This window comes from Nannobrachium achirus (genome assembly GCF_963921795.1).
Source record: "Nannobrachium achirus genome assembly, chromosome: 2".
In the NCBI taxonomy this organism is placed as follows: domain Eukaryota; kingdom Metazoa; phylum Chordata; class Actinopteri; order Myctophiformes; family Myctophidae; genus Nannobrachium; species Nannobrachium achirus.
This window is the reverse complement of record NC_137811.1, coordinates 60,183,528-60,210,406: the sequence shown is the minus strand read 5'-3', so window position 1 is coordinate 60,210,406 and position 26,879 is coordinate 60,183,528. Positions and strand designations below refer to the sequence as shown.

The 26,879-nt window shown below is 42.5% G+C and overlaps 1 protein-coding gene across 1 annotated transcript in view; it reads right to left on the bottom strand.

The window, feature by feature from the left end:
* Nucleotides 1–17,241: 17,241 nt before the first annotated feature.
* Nucleotides 17,242–26,879, bottom strand: part of nkd2b (NKD inhibitor of WNT signaling pathway 2b) — a gene marked incomplete at both ends in the record, with an annotated part of 42,839 nt that continues 33,201 nt past the window's right edge. The window contains 7 exons of the mRNA XM_080737923.1: nucleotides 17,242–17,853; nucleotides 18,740–18,863; nucleotides 19,533–19,602; nucleotides 20,700–20,838; nucleotides 21,727–21,822; nucleotides 25,409–25,533; nucleotides 25,778–25,838. Of these exons, the coding sequence (XP_080594049.1) occupies nucleotides 17,242–17,853; nucleotides 18,740–18,863; nucleotides 19,533–19,602; nucleotides 20,700–20,838; nucleotides 21,727–21,822; nucleotides 25,409–25,533; nucleotides 25,778–25,838 (1,227 nt within the window). The remainder of the gene's footprint in view (nucleotides 17,854–18,739; nucleotides 18,864–19,532; nucleotides 19,603–20,699; nucleotides 20,839–21,726; nucleotides 21,823–25,408; nucleotides 25,534–25,777; nucleotides 25,839–26,879) is intronic.

Sequence of the window (26,879 nt, the reverse complement as noted above, 5' to 3'; positions counted from 1 at the left end):
CACGTTGCGATGTTTTGGCTATTTTGGAAGAGCCAAAGCATAGGGAATGAGTGATTAATGCTGGATGTTTTGTATTACTAGTAAGATACCTCAGGGTGACTTGCGACCTCAGGGTGACATGCGACCTCGCCCTAAAGGGCGAGGTCGCACCGATTCTTGGCCATCTGGCCAGTGATGTATATGGGACCAGTTACTCATACTGTATATGCAGACCCCTTCATGATAGTTATGTTATGTCAAAACATGCCCATATATGGACATTACCAAATAGGCTATGGGCATTCTCATTTTCGGCCTGGGATTTATGACATCAGAAATCTCCATGTATGGGCATACAAGTTTTTTTTTCTTTTTCTGGGAATGACCATTCAAGTCATCCTCCCAGTCCCACGCTTTGTTGCTTGTCTTATGTTTGTCTTTGTCTCTTTTATTTTCTTTTTCTTTTTTGGAGCGGACTCCATGAATGCCCCACCCTTTAATGCAAACCCCAATATACCTGTTGTCATAGGACCCGTCTCTGCACACACAGTACCGGTTGCTGAAAACTCTGATGTCAGACATCAGCTCCGCATACGGGCATTCATTTTATGCCCATATCTGGAGAACGCGCGTGCCGATGGGAAGAACGGTTCTCGAGATACACAGATTACATACATACATACACATTCACAGAGATTTTTTGTTGACTCATGTGGCGTTATCTGTCTATTTGCGTCCATTTTATGCCCATATATGCCATATATGGAGATATCTGTTTATCTGCGTCCATTTTATTTTATATGAGATCTCTGTCGCTTTTTGTTTGTTTCTTCTTTAAGCAGAATACGCAGCCTGCTTAAATCTGCATCATTCAAGTCATCCTCCCAGTCCCACGCTTTGTTGCTTGTCTTATGTTTGTCTTTGTCTCTTTTATTTTCTTTTTCTTTTTTGGAGCGGACTCCATGAATGCCCCACCCTTTAATGCAAACCCCAATATACCTGTTGTCATAGGACCCGTTTTGACCATCTGTTTGCCTTTGTCCCCTTATGCCCATATATGGAGATCTCTGCACACACAGTACCGGTTGCTGAAAACTCTGATGTCAGACATCAGCTCCGCATACGGGCATTCATTTTATGCCCATATCTGGAGAACGCGCGTGCCGGTGGGAAGAACGGTTCTCGAGATACACAGATTACATACATACATACACATTCACAGAGATTTTTTGTTGACTCATGTGGCGTACGTGATGTCATAGCCTTTTATGAAGTGATGTCACAATGAGTCAGCGATTGCGCCGATTTCCTCCGGAACAGCCTGATGTCAACAATCAGCTCCGCGCAAGGAGATTCCGAACGTTTCGCGCCGCTTCGGGAAAACCGCGCGCCGGATCGGGCCGAGGCCCGGCACTGCACTCCGCGCCGCGGCGGGGAACGCGCGTGCCGAATCTGAAGCCTGTGGGACGAACGGTTCTCGAGATACGCGGGGCACATACATACATACATACATACATACTCACAGAGATTTGTCGCATTTATAGATAGATGTAAGTGTGTGCAAGGAAAGCTTTTACAATAGAAAAGATGAGCATTATGTAATCATCCCTTGTTTTGCTTGGCAGGGTGAGCCGCAGAATGAACTAGAAGCAGTGCTCTTCCGAGCACAGGTCTCCACCAGGCCACACAAATCGGCCTGTTATAGCGCCACCATGAGGCTGATTTAAAAAATGTGGGGCAGAGGTTCTGAATTAGCATCCAGGGAGTGTGTGTGCTCAGTTTGGCAGCGATCGGGCCAACGGCGCCGGAGATTAGCTGGTAACAACCAGGCCACACAAATCGGCCTGTTATAGCGCCACCATGAGGCTGATTTGAAAAATGTGGGGCAGAGGTTCTAGATTGGCATCCAGGGAGTGTGTGTGCTCAGTTTGGCAGCGATCGGGCCAACGGTGACTGAGATTAGCTGTTCACAAACTGCGAGGACGCACGGACGCACGCACGGACGGACGCACGGACGCACGGACGGACGGACGGACGGACGGACGGACGGAGGGGAAAACATACTCTCAAGTGCAATTGACATGATTCCTCTCTGCTGAAGGTTGAATTTGTATTGAAATCCATCATGTTGTTTTCAATATTTCATAATCATCATGTATTATGATTATACTTGGAGGATGATTCTTTTCAAAAAGGTGTACAGATAGTGTTAAAATTATGACTGGTTGTCAGGTGGGTGGTAATCTCTCAAGAACAGACTCTCTGATGCAACGCATCGTCAAACGCATATTAGAGTAATGTTAACTGCATAGACAGTCCAGAGTACAAAACTATGGCATCACCTATTTAATAACTTCAAATTATATCAAACTTTTGCCACAATATGGTTAATGAACCATCATTTTATACAATTTTTGCCAAATCTGTACAGCTAATAACGGTTATTTTTGCAGCCATCATTTTAGTTCTTAAGTGGTTAATCAGACAAATTGATTTAGTCGATTATAAAAAAAAAATCTATTTCCCCGCCAAAGATAGCAGATTTACAAGCTCACAACACGTCACAAGGCTGCACATTGTGAGCTTTTTGATTAGCTATTATTGGCAAAGAGATTTGAGGGAAAAAGAGCACACAAAGTAACTCAAGGCAACTCATGTCCAGTTAACGTATCTAGTATAGTAAATACAAGTGGCTAAAAGAATGCAGCCTCCCGGCCAATCAGATTGGAGTATTCCCAGTGGCTATTCTGTGCCTAATAATCTACTGTGTGAATGTAATGCAGCGTCTTGTTGCACACATTATTCTTGTATATCTATGATGTACTTTGAGGATCATCCTGTCAACTGTCAGTTGTTTAATATTGAGCCATCACTGACTGTACCCTCTCCATAACCTTTCCCTTGGCATGCCTGGCAACAAAATTAGTTAATTGACGAGTTTATGAACTTTCTCTATTCCAATGTGTACTGCTGGGAGAGCGTCCAAAATATATATGCAAAACTCACCTAAGACATATATGCACACTGCACAGTCTTGCCCAGATATGAAGTTCATATCTGGGCACGTGTTCATATTATGAACACGTGTGAATGTGGCTCAACAGGAATTTACAACATAGATTATATAAAAAAAATCACACCCGTGTGAAGTGGAGCTGTGTGTGTGTGTGTGTGTGTGTGTGTGTGTGTGTGTGTGTGTGTGTGTGTGTGTGTGTGTGTGTACCGATTTTTGTGACATTTGAAGAAAATATGTAGGAAAAGGAGCAAAAAGTGTGTTTTGGAGAAAATTCAAGATGGCGGAAAATCTATCATGGCGCAAATGGGCGTGGCCTATATGGGGAGATGCGTCATGACCCAAGGAATCCAGGGAAAAAATATTTTTAATTTTCCGACCTACGGTTCAAGAGTTACAGGCCAAAACGTAAAGTGGCGTGTTATGGCGCCACCATGCGGCCAAATGACACAATTATTTTTTATTTAATCCTTGAAATCATTATGAACCTCCTCTCCAAGTCTTGAAACTCTAGCCCCTATTGTTTGCGAGAGACAAATAATTGAATGTGAGTTTTTGCGATTCCCATTATAAGTCAATGGGGAAAATTAATTCACTAATAAATTAATATCAATTAAACTATAGAACCTTTCTCTTAGAAAAGTAATAGCCCACGATTCCCGAGTAAGCCGGTCGATTTGACATATGGCGCGAGTGTGTGGTGGCAAAACTGTGGGACTAGTGGCGTGCCGAAGTTTAGGAAGTTCAGGCTACATACAGACACACACACAGACAGACAGACACACAGACCCACACGGCCACGTATAGGGAGCCTGTGCTTCACACAGCTCCAAAAACATGTTACTGCAGAAGGTCAGACTGATATATTGCTCGGGCCAATAGGGACACCAGGTTGATAGTGTTTAAAAATAGACAATAGAGTTTGCTTCCGTATTGGGAAATGTGTGTGTTTGTACACACATACGGTATGTAGTAAATAGAAAAAGTAGTCATAGCTTTTTGCATTGTTGCAAGTTGTTGTCCAAAACCGTTTGTTTTGTATTTATCATTTAAAAAATGATTTAAAATAGCCGATCTACAAGCACACAGCGCCTGTGTGTGCTTATAGATCTGCTATTTACACTAGTTTTGTGCGACAGTCTTATATGATGAGGCAGGGTTTTAATTTACAAAAATTAGCTAATTTGAAACTTGGAGATACAGGGTTTCTGCCGGACAGTGACGATATAAATATAATGCATTAATCATTTTTGGTTGTCACAAAATCACAAGGCACACATGGAGTTGTCTCACGGCATACCAGTGAGAGCCTAGGCACATTGTTTAGGCGAAGGGTTCTCAACCTGTGGGTCAGGACCCCCAGATGATTAACTTAATGTGCAACATTGTTTACAGACTCAACAGTAAACAAACCAACATAAGTTTAAGTGTATCGATGTCTGCACATTTGTAAAGGGAGAATTTAAGGACTCTAAAATTAGAGGGGGGGGGGGGGGGGGGGTCCCCAGTTAAAATATGATGATTTTGGGGGTTGCGGCCTGAAAAGGTTGAGAACCACTGGTTTAGGCCTACGCTGCCCTACATCTCAACAGGTGGGTCAGGACCCAGAAATGAACTTATCACAGGGTTGTGAACAAAGAACATCCAACATTGAAACACTGCGTTCCTGCGTTTCCCCCATTTCATAGTCAACACAACAAGTCCCCAAGAGCGTTAACCGACTGAAATACATTGCTTACACAATGTTAATAACATGTCATTTTGCAGAGGCTTTGCTGTACAATGCCTGCATTTCAACCGCTCTCTCATGGAACACGTCAGCTGCAATTAATGTGTCGTGTTCCTTCTCAAAAGCAAACAGCGGTTTATCGCGGAGGGGCCTTGGACTCAAAAAACTCAAAGGCCAGGAATGAATCTCAACAACCCAATTAGTCCACCTTCACACGAACGCACATCTCTAAAGCCGAGCTGCTCTGTCTGACGAAATCCGTTCAAGTGTTGGTGAAAAAGCCTCCACTCACCTTTAATCGCCGGTCCTGCTCTGATGTTTCAGCTTAAAACAACACATGAAGAGGGGGGGGGGGGGGGGGGTTGTAGGGAAGTCCCTAGCAGGGCTCTCTGTTGCTCTGACAGCTGTCTAACCCGGGACCCGCAGACCCCATCATCACCACCACCATCAAACTGCGGCCCAAGCTGACATGTTCCATCAGACACACTGCTTTGTTGACAGAGGAGTATTGCGATATTAAGCCCTCACTGAGGAGAGAGAGAGAGAGAAAAAAAAGAAGAAGAAGAAAAAAAAACGTTCCCAGCCCCTCGAGGCATCCCAATTCTTTGGAGGGGCGTAACCCTGGCGTCTTATCTGGGTCCCATCTCCTGCTGTGTGTACACTGTGGGGTGTGTGTGGTGGTGGTGGGGGGGGTTTGCAGTGCAGCAGTCTCACCGGCCCTACAACATCAACACCGCAGTCTAGACAACTTCGCTTTACCTTTGCATTGGGTTTGTCACGTTGGAATTGCCGGCGTGTTTGATGTAAGCAAAGGTGCGTCGTTGGAGCGTTGTAATTTCATAGACAACGTGATCTGCATTTCGTCGACCACAATCCCGCACATCCGATGGCAGATGGCAAAGTAGACAGAGGCGTTTTAACTCTGAATTGAGTTTGTCAGGTGGAATAGAGATGTGCTTTTGTTATGCCGAGCTGCGCGTCTGTAGCTAAGAATGGGTTAATTTTCTTGACAGGACTTGTTCCATATTTCATTAGTCAGCCTTAATCCTGTACATTGGTTGTACTTGCCAACCCAAATTACTTCACCTATGATATTTGACGGTTTATGCCTCGTTAAGAATGGTTTGACTTCAACTTTTAACTTGTCTGTATTTCATCAACCATCATTCTTTCGTTAAGTTTAGAACATTTATCTATGACTGATTGTAATGAAAATGCCTGTATGCATGTATCTATGAATTTCACATATAATACCCTAGGACTAGGTAAAGGTGCATATTTAGACAAGGGCTCATTTCCATGTAGTATCAGATTTGATGTTGTTCATTAATTGTACTTGGTGGTCTTATGTCTTTATGTGTATATTTCAACTACCTTTATACTGCATATTAACCGTAGTTTCCCTATTCTGGGCTGGGGTACAAATTATCTGAAAACAGCAGATCTACCATCTCACAACACATGACCACACAACTCGTTGTCAGCTTGTAGCCTTTTTCGTCAAAGATATTTGGTGTGCACTGTAGAGGGAGGAAAAGGAGTGGTCATAGACAACTGTTTTATCTTTCATGAATATACTATATTATGTGTCAATTTAATTAATTCCAAGTCTAAGCCAATGACAATTTCTGGTGCAGAACATTAATAATACAAACGCATGGATTTCAGGCCATTGTTTCTCAATCATGTGACAAGTTTGCATATTACACGAAAGCAGTACCCGATATATCCAACAATGCAATATTCCTCTACGGCTCTCTGGCCAGAGACCCTGTCAGAACATCAGCAGAGGTCATCTAACCCCCATTGTTTCACAAACACTGTTTCAGAAGATTGTCACAATAGATTGATCGACCTGACCGCGGGTAATCTCTAATCTGTGGAGACAATGCCGAGGCTGCCAGAATGCAACCTGCCCTGCAGTACCTCTGAAGGTGCCAGATGTCAGCCTGCATTGTCCTGTGGATTACCAGACACTTCCAGTTCCAGGTGTGCACTAGTCTCCACACCATGCAGGACCAGGTACATGGGAGCCCATCTGCCCAATAGGGATGGGACGATAAGGGATATTATCGTTTATCGTGATAAAAAACACTCATGATAATCGTATCGTGGAGATTTAATTTATCGTGATATCGTCCTCCGTCTTGCACTGGGATCAATTCACCTTTTATTTGCCGAGCTGCATATCCGGTACTTAAACCCTCTATAATCGGTAAAAGGTATTTATAACATACCTACTTGATACAGTCAAATGTCTTCACCAAAAAATGCGTTGCGACGCGTTGTGAGCTTGTAGATCGGCTATTTTTTGGCAAATGTTCCACCTCAGGATAATGGATTTTGATTATCGCGATAATATCGTAAATCGCGAGTCCCACGGCATATTTCCCTCTCTATGTATTTCTTACTCTGTCTCTCCTATTTCCTTTCTCTCATTGTTGCTCACTCTCTCGTTCATTATGTCTGGCCAGACTTTATTCTTAGTTATGCTTTGCACCAGCGTCAAACACGTTGTTGTGAGCTTGTAGATCACCTATTTTTGGAGCATGACACAATTCTCAACAAAGTACTGTATAGTCCTACTGTAAGTCAGACAGGTATCTCTCTATTTCTTTCTTCGCACTGTCAGTCTTTCTCCCTTTCTAGCTTGCAATCTCTTCCACTCCTTCTCTTTCTTCTCTTTCCTCCTTTCTCTTTCATTTCTCTCTCTCAGGTCCCCTCACCCCTTTCCTTAACACTGCAATCCGCAGTACAGGAACAGCCAATATTACTACCCCCCCCCCCCCCCCCCCCCCCCCCCCAACCTTCTCTCTTATTCAAACCACACCAACGCACACTACTTCTTACAAAGCGTTTTGCAGTTGGGCAGAAACCTCTTATTTCCTTTTTTTTCCTTTTAGTTTTTCAATATTTTATAAATTAGTGTCCTACTTGTAATACAGTGTCGTACAAAAGTAACAAAAACCGCCGATCTACAAGATCAAAGCGTGTCACATAATGATGCGATTGGAGCTTGTAGATCTGCTATTATTTTATTTGAATTCTGAAAAGTAACTGTTTTGAACATAATGATGTTTCCACCCGACAGCGAGGATATAGAACACAGGATCGCCATTTTTTCCACCGTCTGAGATGAAGAGGTAGCCCTAATGGCCGGTCTGAAACGTAGGCTTCACCTGGCCTGTGCTGTCTCTTTCATCTTTGGAGGAGAGAGCCCAAATTAGAGGCTTCTCACTCAGATCCCCTCACGCTGGGACTTAAAAATTGCCGTGAGGGCGGTGAACACTCGCTGCAAATGAGTCACGGGTATGCGGTCAAAAAGTGAACACAAGTGTAGCCGAGTGGTGGCAGCACCGCTAAAGGCTCCCGGCCTCAGGGTGTCTAAAGTTACAAACTGCATAAGCAGGTTTGGCACTTGATTGACATTGTGGGCAGCTATAGCAAATGTCGTTGCTGTTGGGTGGTAACCTTGTATGTCCAAAAACACGTTACTTTTCAGGAAATGGAAAAAATAACCTGTGTTTCAATGGCTCCAATGTAGTTATTATTTAGCCACAACCACAAACTCTTGTTGGAATATGAAAACCTGCAGATTGTGTCCGTCCGTCTGTCCATGCGTCATACCTCATGTCACGCTCCATATATGGCCAAGACATCTCCATATATGGATCTGGCCAATACCTCTACATCTGACCTCACAGACTCCAGGTATATGGATATAGTTGACCTGTTCTGATGACTCGACCAGCCAGATTAATAGTTTAAATCCTGCTTCTTAACTGTGCCGTATTAAAAAGCCCAGATGTTTCAGATTCTTGCCCTTAAGGTGTCTTCCTGGTTAATACTTTTCAGTGGTTCAATATTTTTGCGTGACACTGTCATGCGACCATGTGACTTATTGACTTAAGCCCTTTGCATAGGCCATCACTCATATGACCAAGTAGGGCATTTATTTAAAAAAAAGTAAAAACAAACACACATTGAAATATGGAGATACAAGGTTTCTCCCCAACAGTGACGATGTGCAGTTTGCCTAAGTGGGTATAATTTCCCCACTTACTAGTCCAACGGTGGGTGCTGCGTCTGTCACTTTCATCATGGGCTTGGTAATAACAGGGGCCGGGCTCTGAGCTGTCTTCATTACAGATGACAAAGGCTGAGGAGGTCAGACTGAATGTAATTACAACATGCGTTGTCATCATGAAGCATTGTTGGTGAGGGCGTGTCTAACCCACAGGGAGCATGCAGCAACGTGAGGAACATACAGTACATGAAGGATGAAGCATGTAGGTCAACACTCTAGGGCTTGATCCTCTCCTTAGAGATTATCCTGGGGCCGTCACCATAAGGAACTTTTACCTGGTGGTTAATTGAATATGAATAAAAATGACAGGATTTGATGCTTGCAAATCAAATCCTTGCACAGGGCAGATATGCCAAATACCCTAAATATAAAAAATAAATTACTGACATATTTAATAACTTAAAAAGAAACATTAACAATCTACAATCTCTCAACGTGACGCATCTCGATGCGTTGTGAGCTTGTAGATCTGCTATTTCCAGATGATTTTTTCACCTTTTTCTTTCTTGGGTTAGGGTTACACATTTTCAACATGGAAACGAGTATGACCATTAGGTGATTATGTAATAATTGTGGCAGGCCTAGATTATCCTATTGTCTTGACTTGATTCATCGAATAATTCGAGAAGCTTGTGTTCTGCATCATTTTACAAATAATATATTTTATAGATCAACAAATTAACGAACTGATTTTTGTAATTGACTGAATCGATTATTAGTCTGCACTGGGGTCCATCACCCCGGAGTCCAGGGGTTAAAATCCAACACAGTGCCTTCAACAACAGGGAGAGAATCGCCAGGCTAGTGACAACTAAGGGCAGGGCCAGCGGCTGTCAGGAGGGAGGAGTACAGGAGGGAGGCGGTGCGTCCTCCTCCCGCTGGGGGCTCCTCACTGGCAGGTGAGCCAGTAGGGTACAACAGCAGTTACAACACAGTTCATTTGCATGAGAATGAAAGCAGGTAAAAATAATAATTGGATACTTAAAAAAACGAACTTTTTAGGCAGTTTCACTTTCAACCGCGCGTCCCCATTTATGGCATTACAGGCAAAAATCTTCAAAGATTTTAAAATAATTTCTAAGATAGCTAAAGTAGGCGGCCTACAAGCTCACGTGCGACGAGTTGTGAGCTTATATACAGTATATATCATCTATTGTTGCCACACAGCACCATCATACGACAAAGTTATTTCTTCCCCAGGATGTTGCAACTACTGACCCCCACCCCCAGACTCCCAGTCCCCCCCACCATTTCCAGTAAGCCAACGGATGCAAAAGCCATGGGACTCATTATGGGTCACACTCCTACACACTCGACCCTGCAACCCCGACTAACAGCAAATACAGAGAGAGAGAGAGAGAGAGAGAGAGAGAGAGAGAGAGAGAGAGAGAGAGAGAGAGAGAGAGAGAGAGAGAGAGAGAGAGAGAGATGGTTCTCTGAGATGTTGGAAACATCTGCACAGCCATCTCTCAGTGTCCAGAGATAGATAGAGGAGGGGGGAGGGTATAAGGAGGTAAAGTGTGGTAGCTAGAGCCAGAGGGATGGAAGGAGGTAAAGAGAGGGAGGGAGAGAGATAGATAGTGAGGGTGAGGTGCTTCCTGTTTCCTTTGCTCTAATTATACCCCTGTCTCCTGAGGACACTATCAGGAAGAGACCAAACCACCATCACCTTCACGAATGTGCGTGTGCACGCTTGTGTGTGTGTGTGTGTGTTGTGTGTGTGTGTGTGTGTGTGTGTGTGTGTGTGTGTGTGTATATATATACATATATATATATATATATATATATATATATATATATATAAATTATATTTATTCATGACCACATAAAGATAAAACAATGGTCTATGTATATACACAAAAGGTATACAGTATATGTATATAACTTGATCACACTACAGCGTCACATAAAAGCATCAAAAGTAGCAGATCTACAAGCTCGAACAAACGCGGCATGAAGCGACTAGATCTTGTAGAGGAGCTTGTAGATCTGCTACTTTTGCTGTTTTTGAATTTTAATCCGGAAAAGTAACTGTTTCCAGCCGACAGAGAAGATATAACGATTACATTGATAAAGAGAGAATAACATAGTGACATATATACTGTAAGTGCCAGATTTGAACTCATGGTGTCGCCATTGGGTCTGTGGCTATTTGGCATGTATCTAAAAGTAGAATATAATATGTACCATTAAGTTGAGTTTCACACAGCTGATTTAGATCGAATACAAACAATCTTAGGTACAGATAAATAAACATCAATAAAAGTGTCCTGACTGACAGTTAACCCTGAATCAAATAGACCAGGGGTTCCCAAATTGTTCAAAGCCAAGAACCCCCAAATATAGCCATATCCTCTGAGCAGTGGTCCATAGTCTATTGCACTGCTATTTTCACTATTTACAAAAAATAAATAAATAAAAGGTTGAAAATGTCCTGTCCAAGATAGCTGGCTCAATAAACTTATGAACTGAAATTTGAATTGAAAATATTTATATATATTTATTATTATGCATATTTCTTTTTTTCCCATCCTTTTCAATTTGGCCTTCCTTGTCAGGGCCCCCCTGACAAACACATCATTTGAACTGTGTCATATATGTGACACATGTCATCCTCTATCTCTTTTTCCGGTCTCTCCCTACACATAAAAAACGAATGCATCAACATTATCTTTAAAAATATCAATCTGAAGTCTGGACTTTGCAACAGACCAAAAAAGGGTAAAATGTGTACATCAGAAAACCTGACTTCCATATGAAAATCCATCGGATACAAATGAACAATTTAAAAAAGTTTGCTTATGCTTATCTTTCTGATCAAACTAAGCTAACTTGTATCTGAACTCCAAATAAAAGGTCACAATTTTAATATCCATGCCATGGTGTCACGTTTAAATAGGCCAGTTAGGTTGGCATATGTCTGAGACTTGTTTTTGTTATTAAGAGAGCCTGTTTGTATTTAAACGAAGCTGTTAGCCTGTTTGTAAGAGTTGCTATCTACTTAATGGTTCTTTCCTGTTTATGCAGTGGGGATAGATTCCTGGACATTATCAAGCTTTTTGAAAAGATGTTGTGCCTGGGCGGGGGGGTCTCTTACTGCCCAAAAACATTTTAGCAGAGGTACATAATATCTCATATGGTTGATAGTGTGTCAACTAGTGTCACTCACGTTTGTTATCACATTAGCAAGTGTGAGAAACCAAGGTAAATGCTTTCCCCTAGTGGTCAGAACTGAGATGTTCCGGCATGCAAATATAAGTTTTAACTGCCAAGTTGTGCCAACAAGAGAGAGGATTACTTGAACCATAAAAACTGTGGACTGGGGGTATTACGGTTTCATCAAAGTGGCGCTCGATCACAATGCCACATTAAGACCAAAAGCATCACGAACAATCCAAAACGAAGTTCCCAGACATTGGCCCCCGTGTAAGTAGACCCCCTAAAGTATAGGATATTAATAATCAGTTTGACAGGCCTGGATTGTAATCAGCTTTTAGTCTGTCTATTAGTATGCAGAGACGGACAGGCAAGCTGAGAGGGAAGAGGAAGAGGAGGGGTTGGAGGGAGGGGAGGATGGAGAGAGAATTGAAGTGAGAAAGAGCCATCTCTCACTCTTATTTCTTTCATTCTCTCTCTTTCCCCTTCAACTTGCTCACATCGCCTGGCAACCAAACCACAGTGCAGGGAATGCGTACAGTGGTCTGGAGACTGGCTCTGGCTTCGCCTCTTCTCTTTATCCGCTCATTAATGGTGTTAATTGCCTACAAATACTTTTTTTCTGCATCTCCTGAAGAAATGAAGTGAGGATTTAAATGTGTGCTGCTGGTCTGAGGTTTTAGGGCTGTAAAAAAGGGGGCCCTTGAGCAAGAGTTGTCACCATTGTAAAAAAAAAAACTAAAAAAACAAAATCCTGCCATAAACCACATTGGTGGCAGTCACTCACAGCAATCCCATAACATTTGTGTCCAAATGCCCTTGGAGACTGAAGTAGTTCCTCATATGCCTGAATCCTAGAGCTAGAGGCCGAACGATTTATTTATCTACGGTTTGGCTGAAATATCTACCAGTGACTTTTCTCTTACAACATCGCTATCTGCAACATGCAGCCATTGTATTTTTTATTACCACTTTCACCCTGCTGTCCCTATTTTGGTCATTTTATTTTTCATTTAACATATTCAATAAGCTCATAATGCATTCTTGTGAGCTTGTAGATTAACTATTTATGAAAGAGTTTGAAAAGGAATAGGTTAAATGTTCTCAAATCTAACTGATGAGAAAATCTTATACCTTGGTAACCGGTGGTCAAGGACGCTCTAAAATCAGGATCGCCATCATGCTCAAAACTCTGGCATTGGTCGGGCTCTGCTGAGTACCTGCCATCCTTCATTATGCATTACATCTAAGTGCGAGTTCAATGACTTCAATCATCAACAGAGATGCATTTTTGTTTTGGTCTAACACATAATTAGTTAATGAACTTACAGCTTTTGCATAAATGTAACCATTATTAGTTATAAGATAGGACTACACCACTTTACCAGTTGTACAAAACATCTATTATTCTATGAACTACTTCCACAAACAATACATGCTTGCATGTTCCAAATAAGAAAAAGGCAAATATGAGATAATGAGAGAATAGCATTTTACTGTTGCTAAATAGTTATGAGTTCAGCTATGAAGTAATTGGAACAATTTCACTAATTGACCATAATAGCTATGTCATCAAGCTGTAACTACCCAGCGGCTTATCTAATGAAGTTTAGGATGGGTTCTACAAAGACAAACACACCATGCACCCCAAGGTCTATGACATGCCCCTAGGTTAAAGGTTAATCTGTACTTGGAGCAACGAACAGAACCAGAGCAACCCCGGGAACAACAATAAATAAAAGATTGTATTGTATCAGCTCAGTCTGTCAGTATTTCTCCATCTGCACGCCGGACAACATTTCCCCCAACGATACAGTAGTTGATAAAAAAAGATGCCAAAGGACGCTCTTGACACCTTGTTGAGTCTGACTAGGGGGAAAAAATGGAGACGACAGCCTTTCTCTTTTGTTGTCAGACTTGAGCCTTGGGAGGAATTAGCGAACCATTTTCCCTCCACATTCGACTCTAAAGCTTGGGGCTTAATCAAGTGGAAATTTGTGCAAAAGGGGGTTGATGGGGTGGCTGTGGGTCGGGGTGCAGGGGTAGAATGGCACAATTGTTCGCGGAAAGGCCTCATGTTGAGTCCTCTTTGATGTTTCTCTGGGGAGATTCTGCTGAGGTTTTACAGTAGCGGTTTGCTCAAACGAGTTTGTCTGATAACATGATGCAGAGACAACATACGGTACAAGGTGCAAGGGGAGGTCCCATTAAGGAAACATGTCACCTGTAATGTGTTAATACAATAGTTTTCCTACATATATTAGCAACTTTCACAACATATTGTCATGTAAAAATAAAAAAGATTAACATTTCTAGTTGTGTGCTGTGGTGGTGTTTTGTCCCTGGCATTAACTTGCTATATGTTTCAGAAGAATATCAACACTGAAGTGACTGTGAGGTTGCACTTTGTTGTGCCCATGCCTATACAGGCAGGCGAGCTCCCACTGGTCCATTGTGTTGCAAAGCCTTTCTCATGCATGTCTTGAATGAAAGCCAGCGTATCGACGGGCTAAGGATAATCACGTTTACTTAGACAGGCTTATTAGTTGCAACTAAATAAGCTGCACGAGAAAGGTGACTAGAAATCAACGTATCTTATTATATTTGGGAGGTTACAGCATGTGGTAAGAACAGGAGAAGGACATTTAACTTAATTTGAATGGGTGTTTCTTGCAGTATAGGCTATAATATTTCAAGGCACACAGTCCATAAACAATCAGATCACAGTGTTATTCTGATTGTTTTGGTCTAACACATAATTAGTTAATGCACTTACACCTTTTGCATACATGTAACCATTATTAGTTTATAAGATAGGACTACACCGCTTTACCAGTTGTACTTTAGAACTAAAGTAATGGAAATTGGAAATACTCAAGTAAAGTAGGATACAAAAGATACCTCAAACTGCACTTAAGTAGCCTACATACTTAAGTAAATGTACTTAGTTACTTTGCACCACTGATTGTAGCCACTGTCATCATAGCCTACCTTACCGTTCTGCTGCAGTGTAGGCTACAGGTGCAGTGCAGGCTGCCTGCAGCCCTTCAGTGACACTCCGATGCGTCCTCCTGTCCTGCTGGGACACTTGTCGTCATGTCACCACGACACGTCCCGTCGATAAAGTTTCCCCGGCGTTGCTTTCTGTTGTTGCAGATCAACGAAAGCTAATTTATATTAAGCCACTACTACTAAACATAGAGATGCTGTATGTCTGAGTAACATTCTAAAAACACGGCCAACTTCCAGGTTCCAGACCAGATCACGGCAGGCACTTGCTTACTTTGGATGGATGTTGCCAGCAGTTGTCAGTGCAGCCCAGAGGGGCACTGGGGTCTGGGGGAGGTGTTGCATTAAGCCGGGGGTCCCTCCCCTCGACTCGCCTTTCAGAGCAGCTCATTGTTCGTCCCAGCCGGGGCCCTCATTTGGCCCTCTGCGTAAAGTCCGTTCACATACTTCGTCTCGGGACGGTGTCGCGTGTAAAAAGCAAGTGGTGGAAAAAGTACTAGGCCGGCCTATTCTATTTTTACATTTAATGTAGAAATACTCAGTTACAAGTGAAAGTCAGGAATTTAAAATGTAGGAGAAAAAGTAGCCTACACAATTAGGCATCAAAATGTAGGCCTACTTGAAGTTTCAAAGTAAAAGTAATAATTATGCAGAGCGTCTGATTTCAAATTGTCAAAATGTATAAAAATCTTTTGAAAATAGTTTGGCCTGGCTACAATATTTGCTAATTGGAAATACTCAAGTAAAGTACAAATACCTCAATATTGTAGGCTATTTACAGTGTAGGCCTACCGAGTAAATGTAGGTTACACTACGAATAAAAAGAAAGTAGCATACCGAGCTCACACCACAACAACGTGAGTTTTGACGCGCGCCACCATCGTGCGAAGGAACTGAAACGCTTGTCTTGATGATGGCTTGGGAAGGGAAAACTCTCTCAGCTGCGCCAATTAATTAAAGACCAGCGATGGCGTAACGGGAGGAAGCGCCACAAAGGACAGATAAACAAAAACAAATATATATCTTCACAATAATAATGAAGAATCTACATAATACGAAAAACCTCTAGCACCTAACGTTCCTGCTCCGAGATGTTTTTGATCTTCAAATGATTTGACTAAAAGCACCTGTTGTCATTTAGACATCTTGCAACGTGGGTCTATTCTACTTCTGACCACAGGATGGCAGTAGCACTCCATTACAATCTCGAGTCGTGGGCCTTCTCTGAGACACACACTCTGAGGTATTTCTTTTCAAGTTTCGACAAAAGATTTAAACATGTTACCAGTAATACCAAGTAATATGATCTATATGGTTTATTACAATATATAAAAGACAAAATACATATACCTATGCATAATTAGAATCCATGATGAAAATATGCATATACAGTATAATTATACAGTAAAATGTGTTTACATATAGATTTTTTATACATAATAGCGAGATATTTTTGCATTAAAAACTGGCAGTGGTGATTTTGTATTTTCTCCTCAGACAGGAGAGACGCCCTCAAGTCCACACAGCTGGGGGCTCCTTGTGAACAACGTCCCGAGAGCAGCAGCACCGTTACACCTGAGATCCACGGCTTAGAAAGGTCTCTCACACACACACACACACACACACACACACACACACACACACACACACACACACACACACACACACGCACACACACACGCACGCACACATGCGGGCACGCACACACGTGGGCATGTGCACACACACACACACACACACACACACACACACACACACACACACACACACACACACAGAACGACAAATCCCACTCCACTCTTGTCACATAGCTTCTAGGGACAAACACGTCAAACCGACAGCACAGAGAAGTTGGAAAACATCCAACGGCCTCTGGTCTTCATCGTCCCCGAACGGTGTCCCTTTCAGAGAACGAGCAATGAGCCGAGCAAGCAGTCCGGCAGAAAAAGTCTTATCAACAAACAAATTCATATCAAACTGTGATGCTATGCTTTTCAAAAAGACACCGATAGCTACAGAGAAACTGTCTAAAGGCATATCGTATACCCTTGGCAGCCATACTGCGTGCCACCCCCCCCCCTCCCCCCCAGCATGTCTAATGTCTGTACACATCAGGATAGCTTAGGCAGAACAGAACTACTGGAGGAGTGGGTGTAATGTTAAAGAAGGATCCTGGGCAGACATGGAGACATTCCCATGGGTGTTGAGGTAAAGTCCTTCAGACTGGTGTTGCGGCGGTGGTTGGTCCTGTATGGTATGCTTCTCCGGTCATGTCTGGTGGTAGTGGTGGTAATGGTGGTGGTGGTGGTGTTCGTGGTGGTGATGATGCTCGTGGCGCTGGACCAGAGGAACCACAAACCCGGGGGTTCCCCCGGGCGGACCCGAGACCTGCTCTCTCTCCAGGCCCTGAGGGGCCTGCTGCTGCTGGTGGTGGGGGTGGGAGGGAGAGGACAGGGGGACTTTGGAGGGGGACATGGCCTCTCTGGCTTTGGCCCTCAGACGTTTGCTGTGGCTGTACTGCAGCGGGTGTTGGTGGTGCCCGGTGGCCTGGCCCTGGTGGGGGAGGTGGTACACGTCCTGGCCGCCGTGACCGCCAGAGTTGGCCCCGTGCAGCGCTGCCGACTGCAGGGCCGGGTAGTAGCCGTGACATTTACCCGATTTGCCTCCTCCTCCATTCCCTGTGCCTCCTTTGTGTGTTCCCTTGGGAGACTTGAGGAACTGAATGCCCTTGCCTCTGGACTCTGCGGGGTTGTAGTTGTCTGCGATGACCTGCGAGCGGCGCTGGTGGGCCACGTGGGGCTCGGGTTCATGGGAGCGAGAGCGGCTCTGGGACTGGGAATGGGCATGGGACTGGGACTGGGACTGAGCCTGGGATTGTGACTGCGAGGTCCGAACTTGGGCCTCCTGAGTGGGGAGCGGAGAGCTGGTTCCTGGAAGAAAACACAGATCTGTGATTTATCTATGAATGATAAGAATGAAGCTTGATTTATACTTTGTTGTACGGTGGAGTAATTTGTCAAAAATGACAGCTCTACACGCAATACGACACATTGAGCTTCTAGATCAGCTATTTTTGGTGTGTATTTGTCATAAGTGTGTATTTGTCATAAGTAATCTTATGTACAAGTATAAATTGGCTTGCACATCAGATTACAAACCGACTCTTCAAATACACTTTACAACATATTGTAATATTGTACATCTGCTCTTAAAACTTTGGATCATTTGTAAACATTCCTCACTTTATTGGAAACACCCGGGACACTGCAATTCATTAGGTCTGTATCTCAATCACTCACAATAAGCATTTGGTTTCATCAATAAAATCCCCCACTGTCAAAACGTGTCAGAGTAAAAATTAAAGAAACATTCTTGTGAGACTATCACGGCTCCGCTTACTCGATATTGGAGCACTTCAACTTCATGCTCTGACAAGTATTATTTATTAGTATTTCCAGCCTTTTAACTGATTGTTTTTGATATTTATACATATCTACATGTACGTCTGTAGCCTAAGAATTCGGTGCTCATCGGACCAGTGGTTTGCAATATTAGCTACGAACACACACACACACACACACACACACACACACACACACACACACACACACACACACACACACACACACACACAGGCACACAAACAGACGTCTAGACATCTGCAGCAGCAAGCTGTAAAATCTAACGTCTATTTCTGAAATAGCAGATCTACACATTGTGAGTGTGTTGTGAATTGAAAACGATGTCGATGGAAGAAGATGTACACACCATCAAACCTGGAGGTGTAGTTCTCTATACCGGCCAGGTCCAGATAGTGATTCCTCCTCTCGGTGTTCTCATCCACACAGTAATGTTGACCGTCAGCTGCAGGGGTCTCACTGCTCTGCCCCCTGATGAATCCAACACAATCACAAACAGCATTTATGCCATGAGGACCTGAGGCCGATACAAATGCCTTCCAAAATCAGTAGTTCTCACACTTTCAAGATGTTTCAAAAACATTGAAAAATAGCGCAAAAGCTCGCAGCGCGGCACAAAGTGACACGCTTTGAGCTTGTACATCTGCTATTTTTTAAATCTAAAATGACACAGATGCCTTCCCGGTATTAATGAGTTATACTAAATGAACTGGCTTCAACTGAATTGGAACTTGAATTGAAGATAGGGGTGTGACCATTGATCTCAATGTGGCGATTCAACTGTTGAAGTTAATCATTTTATTTTTGTATTTTTTTCCTATGAAACAGGTCACTTATTTAAAATTAACATGTGAGAACACAACGCTTGTATACAAGGTATATTCTGCTAGACCATTACTGAGTAAATCATTCCTCTTGTCCACACATGCCAAGTATATTATTTAGATAGCATTTACTTTCAAGTAAGTTGTTTACTTGACCATTTACCCTGTTGTTTGTTGACTAGGGGTTAATGCAACTTACTCCGATCTCGCACTTTGTAAGTCACTCTGCATAAGAACATCTGGTAAATGCCATTGTAAATTGTTGTGAGATCAGAGATTTACATCACTGTTTGAAGTGTATTATTTGTGTTCTAACCTGACATGTGACGAGTGACGTTTGTCCGCTGAGCGCCCCTCCTCCTGGTGACAGCGTCCCAACTCACGTTCTGTAACAGAGATGTGCAAAGATACCTTATAGACAGGCCCACATAACAAACACACAAATATCCCCACTGTACATATAAACTGCCATTTGTAGACCTACATAATGTATCTAACCGATTTAGACCTCTTGTAACCTGCATGTTCTGACACCAGTATACCTTTCAATCCGGAAGACACCACTGTATATCATTAGCTGTTGCTATACATAGTACAGCAACATAATTTTACATGAATTAAAAGAATTTGAAGGTTTTCAGAAAACGTAGGTTAGAATTTAAAAGGCGTTTTTAAAATCTGCCTCGTAGGTCTAAATGGGTTAAGACTGGGAAGTCACCACACTATAAATCCATCAATCTGGACATAACAGCTGACCGCACCACACTGTCATTGATTGACCAGCAACAGAGATCACCCGCCTGGCTTCCCCACAGACACGGCCAGCTGTGCTTGTTGGAACACTCATTGGAATGGAACACACCATTGAGACCTGAGGCCGATTCTACAAATACCTTCTAAATCAGTTTAAATCAGTTTTAAATGTTTCAACTTGTTAAAGAAAATATCAGATGTCACAAGCTTGCAGCGTGGCACAAAGTGACCCGCTGTGAGCTTGTAGATCTGCTATTTCTGAAAAGCCAACCCTGAAGTCCGGGGGGTATGCACAGTATATCCGGAGTCTCAGAAGTAATGTTGGAGAACCCAGACTGGTGCCCGTTGGGCAGAACAGTCACCATTGACGTCCAGTTGTGCAATACCTGTCTGTGATGTAGGCATTGTTTCAGCATGCGGCTATTACCATGGTGGTTTAGTATCAGTGATGTCAGCATGCAGACAGATGGGGGGGACATCATCTCCAAATTTGGGCATTGTATCAGCATGCGGCTTTTACCATTATGGTGGCGACACTGTTTAGTATCAGTGATGTCAGCATGCTCATCTACAAATTTGGGCATTGTTTCAGCAAGCGGCTGTTACCATGGTGGGGACACGGTGTAGTATCAGTGATGTCAGCATACAGGCAGACGGCAGACGGACAGACATTCGGTGAATTAATAGTAGATACAGGCTCACGGTAGATGAACCTGTAAATGTTTCTGACCTGAAACAGTGTCTCTCCTGCGGGTCCGGGGCTCAGGCGTGACGGTCAGCTTGACGCGGAGCGTCTTGCTCTTGTGACAGGAGTGATTGACGGAGGCGTCCACAACATCGTAGATGGTGTGCATCAGACTGGACATGTCCTGAAGAAGCAGGGAAAACTGTGTTTTGTACTGAAACTTTGTAACGAAAAGATGTGTTAAGGTCATTCCGCTTCTTTCTCCTGATTTCCTGGATTCAAACAATGTCACAATTACTGTAAAGGGATTTGTGCACTAACCAGGACGCCCCCTTCTACATGTGTAATACAGTACATGCAGACATACATAGGACATAAGATATGGTTGATCAGTGGTTTTCAAACTTGTCATGCCCATTCAAAATCACGTCAGAAAATTTAAAAACAGATCTACAACACGTCAAGATGCAACACTTGTAGTTCAGCTATTTTTGCCTATAATGACATGCCCAAAGTGGTTAAATATATTCTTTAGGGTATAGAATTTGTACTCGAGGAAACGTAAGAGATAATTCATAACCATTTGTAATATAGTTGTAAAAAGGTATATTGCAATAACAATGTGTGGTTGTCACAATATCCCACAGCACACCTGGACTGGTCTCATGGCACACCAGTGTGCCTCGGCACCCTGCTTGAGAAGCACTACTGTCGATAGTAAGGAACATTACAGTGATGACCTCTTTCGCAATCTAGGAACCCGTTTGGTTAAAAATATATTGTTGCTGTCGGGCAGAAACCTTGTATCTCCATATTCAAACTTTTTTTGGGGTAAATGAATGCCCCACTTGATCATACTACAGCGTCACACAAAAGTATCAAAAGTAGCAGATACACAAGCATGAAACACAGCGTGAAGCAACACGTTTTGAGCTACTTTAGCTATTTCTTTATTTGAAATCTGAAAAGTAACAGTTTTGTGTGTGTGTGTGTGTGTGTGTGTGTGTGTGTGTGTGTGTGTGTGTGTGTGTGTGTGTGTGTGTGAGAGAGAGAATCTGTCTTGAGAGATTACCTCTTTTGTGACTTTGCCACTGTTGTCAAAGTCATAGAGGGTGAAGATCCACTCCTGTCTGTTATCATCCTCTACGGAGACATCGCATTCCAAGTCCTGTGTGGACATGGTCACATTATTGAATGTGTTTAACAAACACTAGCTATAATGTTAACTGCAAGTCCTCCATAAACAGCTGCCTGAATAGCAGCTGGACCTATTATAACCGTCAATTAGATAAGTGAATATAACCAGTAAGACGCCGTAAGGGCGAGAAGCGAGGTCGCGCTGATACAACAGAGACTGACACAATGTGTCCATATATGGGAATTCCCAGATGTGGGCTTAATATTGATGACAGGGTTCTCCATATGGGCATAAAAGGGACAAGGACGGAATTCATTTACAAGTGTGACTCTCATCGCGGTTGGTTGTTTAATTTTGTGACAAAATCTGGCCAAATGTGACCATATTTTCCCAATGTGGACATCATAGACCACATGAGACTGACACAATAAGTCCATATATGTAGTTTTTTGTGTTCGTTGTCTAGTATGTTGGAAATTGTATGAATGTCTTTGTTATTGATTCACTTTTTCTGTATGTCTCTGTCACATAAAATGTGCACAACCAAACTAGGTGCTGAGAAAAAGTCTTGTAGGGTCGAGTTTAAGACAGCAGAGGGCAGCAAAGCACAGCAAAACTCCATTGCACCAACACAACCTGTAAATCATAGCTGTCAGGTGGAAACCTTGTATGTATAACCTGTCCTCCAATGGATCAAATATAGTTATTATTTAGTTATAAGCTCTTGCAAATACCTTTCATTGGTCAAATATTTATAAAAACCCACAGAAAGGGAGACAGACAAACCACTTTCACTTTCAAAATGTTTCTAAATTAGCCAAAATAGCAGATCTGCAAGCTCACAACGCTGTGACTGTGGCACTGTTGTACGACGACGTAGGGCATTCATTGAGGGAGGAAAAAACATACAAATTTAAATATGGAGATACAAGTTTTTTCTGTGCGACAGCAACATGATATAATAACAATTTGTTCACATTTGACAATGACTGACATGGTAGAGAGGCTGGAGCTCTTCTGTCTCACCACACTAACTAACATCCATTGTAACAGGCTGGGTGGGCTGGCTGTCGCTCCCACCACAGACTTCCCTCAGGTACTCATTATCTACAAGTACTTTCCACTCCTTTAAGACGACTGCAGTTGATTCAGAACGCTGCTGCTCCAGTCGTTACTAATACCAAGAAAGTGGAGCATATCACTCCAGTTCTTAATTCCTTACACTGGCTCCCTGCGCGTCAAAGAGTTGATTTCAAAATACTACTATTGGTCTATAAGGCTTTGAAAAGGTTTAGGGCCGAAATACAGTTCTGATCTTGTGTGATAGCATGAACCATCCAGATCTTTCATCTCATCTGGGAAATGTCTGCTTTCTGTCCATAAAACCAAAAATAAACATCAGGTCTGCTACTCTTATTTCGTTTAAAACACAACAAAAGACCTTTCTGTTTGCTGCTGCCTTTGATTGAGTTACTTTCCTTTTTACTTTTTCTTTCTCTTCTGCACTGTAATTGCGTCTGTTATTTTTACTTCTTTTGATTTATGCATTGAGTCTAATGTCATTGCATAATTGTGTTTCCTTTGCTTGATGTTCTGTGTAAAGCACATTGAATTGCAATGTTGTGCAAGCTATACAAATCAAATTGCCATGCCTTGCCTCAGAGGAAAAACATCACCCAGTAGACGAATCACATTTCAGCTCAAGTCAATTAGGACCCCCTCCTCAAATTCCAATCCCCACCCCTGCCCTCTACCAGTGGTGGAAAGTAACATGTACTGCGCTTAAGTACAATTTTGAGGTTTTTATTTGACAGATTTTGTTATTAGCTACTTTGCAGATTTAGATTATATAACAAAACATACATTAACCAATTAAGCACTATTTCTAATTATGGAACAAGTTCTGAGCTTGTAGATTGGCTATTTTCTAATGATTTTGACAAAACCTTTGACATTTTTTTAAATGGGAAGTATAATGAGTACTTATACTTTTGATACTTTAAGTACATTTTGATGGCAATACCTTTGTACTTTCACTCAAGTAACATTTTGAATATGGGACATTTGTATTTTGTATTTCTACATTGTGAGTGGTATATTGAGTACATCTTCCACAACTGTCCTCCACCCACGCATACACACACTCCCCTTGTCCAAAATGAGATGAACCAAGAGAGAGGGGGCGGGAGTTTAAGATGTCCTACTCTTACCAATGTATGCACTAATGCACTTGCCTTTCTTCTTTCAGAGAGAGAGAGAGAGAGAGAGAGAGAGGGGAAGGGGGAAAAAGGATCTAACCGCAATTCTCAGTTACAGCTTTTCTGGCAGTAACTTTGATTCAGAGGTATCTTGTAACATGACTGTAATTGGAAAAATAAACGTTAGGAACATGGGCCTTGCTCGCAGGCATGTAAGACATGGAGGACTGACACCCTTGAGAAAGGCAGAATGCTTACAATAGAGGAGGCCCGGGGATAGAGAGAGGGAGAGAGAGAGACAGAGAGAGAGGGAGAGAGAGAGAGAGAGAGAGAGAGATTGAGGACGAAACAGCTCTTCATGGATCTATAACATCTCAGCTTGCATAACCGGGGGAATGGTTTTCAAAGAGCCGATCCGAGTGGTTCTGTTCTGTGAAACGAGGACCACGCAACGAGATTCAAGGAAAAAACGGAATTGGAACCACATCGCTGCCAAGAACGATGTTCGCTTGAGGAAAGCGTCCTTGGCACAGAGATAGGGGTACAGTGACAATAAAGTCAACATGTCAACATTAACACACAGGACTACCAACCGAACACATTACATCAGTGGTTTTCAACCAGTGGTCCGGGGACCAACAGGGTTCCCCTGCTAAATGATGGAGAGTTGGTAACCAAATGGACCCTTACGGATCTTTAATTCTTGAGTGTAAAATGAAACCAAATGGACCCATAAGAGTTAATTTAGTTTCATGTTACACTCTCAAGAGTTGAATTATTGTTAAACATCTGCATTACTAAATTTAGGTCTACAAAATTCTGGGATCTCTCTGACCCCTCTGAAAGTGTACCATTGGAACCAAATGGACCCGTAAGAGTCCATTTGTTTCTATTTGTTGTCAAACGACACGGGTCCTCACACTGTCATTACTCTAAGAGCAGAGGCGATCTGATATTTTTGCATACGACATTAGTGCACAACTACTATAAGTACTCCAAGCATCGATTATTGTTGTGATTCCTTACAAACTGTAAGCCTTCTGAAGGCTAGAACCAGAGGAAAACGAAAGCTCTTGCAGTACTTCTGATGACAAATCTACTACTGAAAGCACATCTCTCAGGGGTGCAATGCGGTACCAGTAACAGCAATGGTTTATGGCTACACATAAAGATGAAACTGTGGAGCACAGTAAAAAACTGAGAGCTAATTTAACTCTGAAAGTGCAAAAACTGACCCGTAAGGATTCTGCTGTGACGGCGGGCTGGATTGATGGAGGACGTTTAAACTTGCTTACATCTCGTCCGAATTATTAAATAATCACCTAATTGCAATTCATTGTGATAATCGCTTTTTTGTGTACTTGTGTTGAAAAATGTTCACGTACATTTTCAAATATTTCAAATATTTTTCTACTTACATCCAGACTGATGCGTTTCTTCCCAGAAGGCTTGGAGGTGGAGTCTCGAAGGAGCTCCGCCTCCTCTGAGCTGACGTAGCGCAGGTAGCTCTCACAGCCCTCCGCCTTCTCCGGAGGAAGAACCACTAGCAACACACACACATCACATGGGTTACAAATACACACAACATCACATAGTGTTACAACAAGTATACACACACATCACATAGGGTTACAACAAATACGCACACATCACTTCAAATATTTCTTAAATATTTATGCAACAGATAGTAACTGCTGTACTGTCTTTGGCACCTGAATTCCCCCAGCGGGATCAATAAAGGTCTTATCTTATCTAATTGCAAAGCAGAGAGATGTTTTTCAGCTTACCCTCTAGGGGGCAGTGATGGGCTATCAATTGTCTTTCCTTCAGCTCACCATTTGGAAACTCCTGGGAATGGAGAGAGAGAGAGAGAGAGAGAGAGAGAGAGAGATTAAGTTATCTTTGCTTACATGTTTATGCATCTTCACTTTTGTCTTAACAGCAAAAGCACAATTCTTATATTTTTATTTTACAGTAGTTTTTGTATTTTTTCTACATAGTATATCTGATTTCCAAATTGCATTGTTACACAGCTCTGTCACGTTTCTCTATTCTAGTCGTGATTGCTTTCCTTTCACACTTGCATTGACATTGACAAGGTAAACATATATGTTTCCCATGCAAATAAAGCCCCTTTGAATTGAATTGAAATGAAATGAGAGATGCACAAGAAAGAAAGAGAGAGGGAGGGGAGAGGAGGGGATTGCAGGGCTCCCCCTCACAGCCAAACTGTTTGAAACATCTGCACACTCATCTTTCACTGTCCATCAAAAGTAAAGAACAGTAAATGCTCGACATCATCTTGGCTTTCTATAGTAGACATCTCTCCCAAACCTGTTCCTTCTCATGCTTGTCGGACAGCGGAGGCCGGAGCACGGGTGTGAAACGGATTGCCTAATGATTTTAGCATTTTCACATCCAATGGTATCCATTGGAAGGGTGCCCTCTGGCATTATGTAGGTGTATGGATATACCATAAACCTTTATTTACCTTACATAAGGCTCAAGTAGTGAGGAAGCTCAAAGTGAAGATTGGCTTTTATTTTGCCGTAGTTTGCAACGCCAAGAAAAAACCCTGGACGTTACTTTTCTGTCTGTGATTGATGACAATGTCATATCGTATATGCAATGCGGCCTCCTCCATTTTACGAAGCATTATTTGATTCAGTGTACCATGCATCTGATCTCCACATTTCACTACAAATGCACCATTGTATGGGGCGAGAGTAAAGTCGAATGGGTAGAGAGGCCAGGCCGTCTGGGAATCAGCCTGTCTGACCTCATGGCCCACCTATAGGTGTTGGAGTGTCCCAGAGAATTTCACGTATGTGCAACTTGTACAGTGGACCAAAATGCCCCAAGGCAGTGGGGACTGACCTATTATTGCAT